General features: G+C 34.8%; 1 protein-coding gene across 3 annotated transcripts in view; it reads right to left on the bottom strand.

Moving 5' to 3' along the window:
• Positions 1-6,725, bottom strand: part of LOC106872010 (aldehyde dehydrogenase, dimeric NADP-preferring) — a 53,133-nt gene that overhangs the window by 17,044 nt on the left and 29,364 nt on the right. For all 3 annotated transcript variants that reach the window (XM_052966561.1, XM_014918823.2, XM_014918822.2), the window contains 3 exons: positions 3,295-3,421; positions 2,281-2,384; positions 1,674-1,800 (listed from right to left, as the gene is read on the bottom strand). In XM_052966561.1, coding sequence (XP_052822521.1) covers positions 1,674-1,800; positions 2,281-2,384; positions 3,295-3,421 — 358 coding nt within the window. The remainder of the gene's footprint in view (positions 1-1,673; positions 1,801-2,280; positions 2,385-3,294; positions 3,422-6,725) is intronic.

Raw genomic sequence — 6,725 nt, 5'->3', positions numbered from 1 at the left:
CTTAATTGTAGATTTTAAATATTTGAGAGACAACAATGCATAAATCGTAATTTTTAAAAGAGCAATGAATTCTGGGTGATTAGAATATAACGTAGCATGAATTTAGGAAGCTTAGAAAATGAATAAGCATGAATTTAAGACAACAACTGAATTCAATTGAATTTCATGGAGAGAAACAAGATAAATAATAGGGGGCAACTAAAGCGCGAAGGTATTATGAGATGTTTGAGGCCGTAAATAAATAAAAAATCTCTATCTTATCTGCATCTTGGAGATTTCGTCGTAGTATGTCAGCGAGAGCCATCATTTTTGACAGCACAGGGTCAGCTAGTACTGTTGTAACTGATAAAATCATCAATGTTTGATTAAAATATCATGCAATAGTGACATTCATGATTATTTTATGTGTGATGCATGTGTGTTGATTTTCAGTTTGCATTTTGCTATTATTAAAACTTCCATAGTTATTATTCCTATTTCTGTAGAACTCTGTATAAAACTGTTGCACTGTCAATGTATGCTTTTCTAATTATATTTTGTGTACTGCATGATGATAAGCTATGAAGGCTTCTAGTGAATACATGATCAGCTAGCAAAGAGAGTCACACTTCTGTGCCTCTTGTAACAGTTTGAGTACAACTGATTACAATTTTCATGTTTAAATTTGAATTTGTATACTAAATGGGTTCTCTGAAACAGGTTCTTTGGTTTGTTAGGTTGGGGTTTCATATTAATGAAAAGGTTTACCGTTCTGGTGGTTTTGTAATATATTCTTAACTGAGTTTGTGATTAGCTGTGGTACATATGTTTTGTTTTATGAGCTTTTTAATAATTAATTATATTATTAGGACAAAAGGATGAAGATCCTTCCCTAGTCATATAGATTCATAAGGGCCGGTTTCCTGGTTTCCATGGCATATATATTCCCCATCTGGATGGGATGCTGGTTCATCACAGGATTACTCACTTTTGCCAGTTGAGTGGACTGGAGCAATATGAAATGAAGTGTTTTACTCAAGAACTCAGTGTATCACCCAGTCCAGGAATTGAAACCACAATTTTACAATCATGAGTCTAACAGCCTAATCACTAAGCCACTTGCCTCCACACAAAAAATATCTTCTTGGTAAAATCAGATGTAAATTCACCCAGTTGTATGAAAGCTGTAATAAAATTAAGCAAAACTGATCAGGAATAAATAAAAACAGTAAAATCAAGTTATCTCTCAAGAATTATACCTGGTGCACAATCATTTGTTTTTATACTGCAATGATGAAGCATACATATGTATTTTGTACTTTTTAGATTGGGTGAACTTGAAAGATTGCTGCAGGATCAGTCTAGTGTGTTGTTAATGTTCCATGAAATGTGTTGTTGCAATGATTGTATAGGCTAGAGAATGCAGCAATCATTAACAGTGATTCTAATATATCTCAGGGATACATTTAACATTCTTATCACCATCATCATTTAACATCCAGCTTCCATGCTGGTAAGGAGTGGACATGCTTCTGTGTCTACTTCAGCATAGTTTCTAAGGCTGAAAACCTTTCCCAATGCCAAACATTTTACAGAGAGTAAGTGGTCGATATGTGAGTACATGTGAGAGTATAGCCTGTGATAGTATAGAGAGTGTTGTTACTTCATAGTAAAGGTGAATGTTTAATACTAACCTCTTCTTGCATTAGAGGATCATCTGGAGTGATATCAGTCAGAATCGTTGGAGTTATCAGTAGACTTTCTTCACAAAATTCCCCACCAAATGCAGGTTTTCGGTTTTCCAGAAGTTCCTTCAAATGTCTAGAATGGAATAATTGTTTTGAATCCAAAAATGACGATGTGTAATGTAGAGTTTATTGCTTCTTTACTTAATCTTGAATATTTTGAGTTTTTGGTTTATTCACTTATGTAAATTAGATTACACTTAAATTAACAACATTGCTGTGAGAGATATCTCCCAACTTCTACAGATGTCATTTTTTTATGACATAGTAATTTCAGAAAAAGTGAAGAAAAAAGGGGAAATAGAAACTGAGGGTAGAGGGGGAGAGAGAGAGAAGGGGAGAAAAGAGGAGAGGAAGTGGGTGAGAGACATATGGAAAAAGACAGACAGCCAATCCCACCTATTTTTTCCAGTTCTGTAATGTTAATAAAATTATTATATGATTATAAAAAGCAGAAAGTAAGAATTTTAGATGACAACAAAGGAGAAAAAATAAGAAGGGGGAGAAAAGAAAAGAAAATAATAACAACAAAATATAATATTGGCTTCATAATTACTGGAAATGCTTTTTATGAATGATGCGTCCATAGTCCTTCGTTTCATGGATTGAATCACTATAAAACATTTCAAAAGCTTCAATCAACTTTTCAACAAATGGTCCCTGCAAGGAAGAATACCACAGTCAATTCCTGTTTTTAGGAGGAGGAGGAGGATAGTGAGCTGGCAGAATTGCTAGCAAGCCAGATCAAATGCTTAGTGACAGTTTTTCTGACTCTTTATGTGAGTTCAAATCTCATTGAGGGTAACTTTGCCTTTCATCTTTTTGAAGTCAATAAAATAAAGTACCAGTGAAGTACTGAGGTCAGTGTAATTGATTCTCTCCTCAGCATTTCTGGCCTTGTGCCAAAATTAGAAAGAAGAACTATTATCTTTATCAATTAATTTTAATATAGTAAAAATAACAGAACATTGCAATTCATTGCAGGCAGTGTATGTAAATGGGCAAGAATACATACATATATAGACACATGCACACAGACATATGTGTATGCACATGCACACACACACACACACACACACACACACACACACACACAAACACATATATACACCATTCTCTCATAATAATAAATTTGTTCCATCCATCAAAAGTGCTCTCTTTCACCTTACGAGCTACAAAGTAGATCCAACAGTTCTGGTGCCACATAAAGCATCCAATTCATTCTGTAAATAGTTGATAAATCAATTTGGGGACAAAACAAGAATATATATACAAATGTCAACCAATGGGGAAGTCTCTATAAGCTCATTAAAGTTGTTAGAAAAAGGAGTTAAATCTTTCAAATCCCTACAATAATATAAAAAAGGAAAGAGACAATTGTTAAGATAGTTCTAGATAAAGTATGCCAGAAACAAAGACAAGATGGTCATATCTGGAATACATTTAATCATGAGTTTTATGTTTTAGGATTGGCATGAAATGAACAACAGCAATGACAAATAATATTTTGGAAAGTATTCCTTAAATTCCACGTGGTGTTATGTTAGAATGCTAATACAAATAATTGTACCTGTAGTTCCTTTGAACACATCACATAGTCTGGTGCAATACATATCTGGCCACAGTTAACAGTCTTCCCCCAAAGAATACGATTTGCTACATTCTGTAGGTTACAATCATCATCAATATAAGCTGGGCTGAAAAATAGAAAAATGACTAGCATGAAGTATTGGAGTAGAACATCATAGTTAATAATGATCAGGAGGGAAAAAAATACTTGTAATAAGTAACTGGATAAAAAGAATACAAGCAGCAAGGGTTTTCCGTAATTTAGATAATGATGGTAAGTGGCGAGAGTGGAAGGGAGTAATATAGAGTATAAGGTCTTGAAGATGATAAGAGCCAGGACAATAAAATAATCTGTAATAAATGTTTGGCAGAGAGAAATCGTCATCATCATCATCATCATCATCATCATCATTGTTTAATGCCCGTTTTCCATGCTGGCATAGGTTGGACAGTTTGACTGAGGTCTGGAAAGCCAGCAGTTGCACCAGGCTCCAATCTCATCTGGCAATGTTTACTACAGCTGGATGCTCTTCCTCACACCAACCACTCTGAGAATGTAGTGGGTGCTTTTTACGTGCCACTGGCACAGGAGCTGTCAGGCAGCCCTGGCAGCAATCACATTCAGATAGTGCTTTTTACATGCCACCAGCACAGGAGCAAGTCAGGGGGCACTGGCATCAACCGCAGTTGGATGGTGCTTTTTATGTGCCACCGACATGGGAGACAGTTAGGTAATAAAGGTATGGAGAAGAAATACAGGTAATAAGGGTCTGGAGAAGAAATACAGGTAATAAGGGTCTGGAGAAGAAATACAAGTAATAAAGGTCTGGAGAAGGTAAGATTATTTTGGTCAGTTGCTTGATACAACAGTCACCCACCTCTTATTTGCAATGCTTTGAACTTTTGCACATAAACTTTTGCTTTTATCCCATGAGATTTCAGTGTAGTCAAAACTATTTAGTACAAGTGAATACAATGACCCAGTATTTGGCAATGATATGGTGCTGATAACGGGTTCTGTTTTTGTTACTAAGCCAGTTTGGAAAGAGAGGACTATAGTTGATTGACTCAACCTCAGTATATTACTGATACTAATTAATCACCATGGGATAAAAAGCAAAGTTGACTGTGATGAGATTTGAATACAGAACATCAAGAGAAGGAACTAGAAACTGTAAAACTTTTATTTCGAAACTCTACTGCTTTTGCTTAGAAAAGGAAAATTGATAGATTTACTCACAAAACACAAGGTAGTTTGTGTTAAACAAAATGAGTGAAGAAGGATGCATAATAATGCATAAACCTTTTGTTTTGCAATGAGAAGAGAGTGACTGTGTCTATATTAATTATCAAGCATCAATTATCAGTATTTTAATCATAAATTACATATAATTATCAATTATTAAGTATCAGCCATAGTGAAAAAAGAGATTTCATTCAAAAATACAAAATTGTATATTGTGTTTAAAATAGCAAATAAGATCAAGTAGAGTTATATGCCTTGATCAATACAAAAATGCATTAGTAATAATTTGACTCCTTCCCTGTCAATGTTTTCTCTTTGATCTGCAAAAGTTCAAGCTCAACATTATTCCTCACCTGTCTGAGAGGACTACGTCAACTGCACTTCTTCCTTTGACAAAAAAAGGAAATAATTGCAGTAAAAGAATACAAAACATGATCTACGACTCTCAGAAAGAGCACGGGAGGAGTTTTGATTGTAAATTTTTTTCATATATAAAGTAAATATATGCATGAATGTTCTAAGTTGTGAGCTACAGTTTGCATGTATGTAGCTGGAATTTTTCATAAGGACATACCTTTTCAAGGAAAAGCTCATGGGTTATGCAATATTTATTGAACTGTGTTCTTTTTAGTTTCTGACAGAAAAACTAAAATTATTGTGTCACCAAGCACAGAAATATATTTTGGAAAAAGTTACCAATCAGAAAAGTAACCCATTTAGAGTAATTTCATATACAAGGACAGTATCTTGAAAAAAAAAAGTATATTTTCCAAGAAAATTTCTGAAAAAAATGTAAAGTAAATTTTTATTTTAAGCTCTGCATTTGCTTGTATCATTGTGCATTTTTATGAAGCTCAACTCAAACCATCTTCTGAATGACTTCAATGCTACAATTCTGAGTGAATCTACATTTCTCAACCAGCTCAAGACTTTTGACCCAAAAATATAGTATGTATGTATGTATGTATGTATGTATGTATGTATGTATGTATGTATGCATGTATGTATGTATGTATGTATGTATGTATGTGTCACAGACATCTCTAATTCATGTGATAGTCACTATTTTCGGTAACAATAAATAACAATTTCTCTTTCCAGCTCCATCCAATTACACCCTGTCTCTTTTATAAAATGTGAGTTGTCATGCAGCTTATTTGCAGCAAGGAACCTATTTCATTCAGGTCCTTCTTTCACACTTTTACTCATCATCTCCTAGCATGAAGCTGTTCCATCAGGGTTCATAGGATGATGATTACTACAATGATGATGATGATGATGACAACAACAACAATGATGATGATGATGACAATGATGACATCGACGATGACAACAATGATGATGATGATGATGATGATATCGATGAGGAAACGTGAGCAAGGCCAAGTACCGCTGCTGGTTAGAATTTCTGCTATTCCACTACCTTCTAAATCAGTAAATATACTTGCTGCTTTATTCCTGATACAGCAGAAATAAGCAAGTCAAGTGATTCAGAGATTAAGCAATGATTAAAGATAATTCAGTTAACTGAACAGATCAAATTACTAATACCCAACTAGTAATGAAGGTTACTTACTGACCTGTTATGCTCAAGATGCTAACCTTGGCCTGATACTTAATATTCATGGCCTCCGTTCACTGAGAGAATAACAATAACAGGAGGATGAAATGTATCATCATAATCTTTCATACAATCAGACACATTATTTCAAACTATCATTTATTTTACTTTAGCTTTTATCTCACTCTTCATGCTACTTCTCTGTGCAAATTCTGCTGAAATTACTTTACACATTCACATATATATATATCTTTTATCTCTTACTTGTTTCAATCATTAGACTGCAGCCATGCTGGGGCACTGCCTTGAAGAATTTTTAGTCAAATGAATTGACCCCAGTACATTTTTTGAAGCCTGGTACTTATTCTATTGGCCTCTTTTTGCTGAACTGCAAAGTTTCGAGGGGGGGGTGTAAACAAACCAACATTGCTGGGGGCTATAATAGACACACACACACACACACACACACAATGGTCTTCTTTCAGTTTATGTCTACCAAATCCACTCACAAAGCTTTGGTCAGTCTGAGGCTTTAGTTGGAGATGCTTGCCCAAGGTGCCATGCAGTGGGACTGAACCTGGAACCATGGGGTTCCAGGTAAGCTTCTTACCACACAGCCACACCT

This window comes from Octopus bimaculoides, chromosome 3, assembly GCF_001194135.2.
Source record: "Octopus bimaculoides isolate UCB-OBI-ISO-001 chromosome 3, ASM119413v2, whole genome shotgun sequence".
NCBI lineage: Eukaryota > Metazoa > Mollusca > Cephalopoda > Octopoda > Octopodidae > Octopus > Octopus bimaculoides.
Note: the sequence above shows the minus strand (reverse complement) of the source record. Positions and strands in the feature narration are given on the sequence as shown.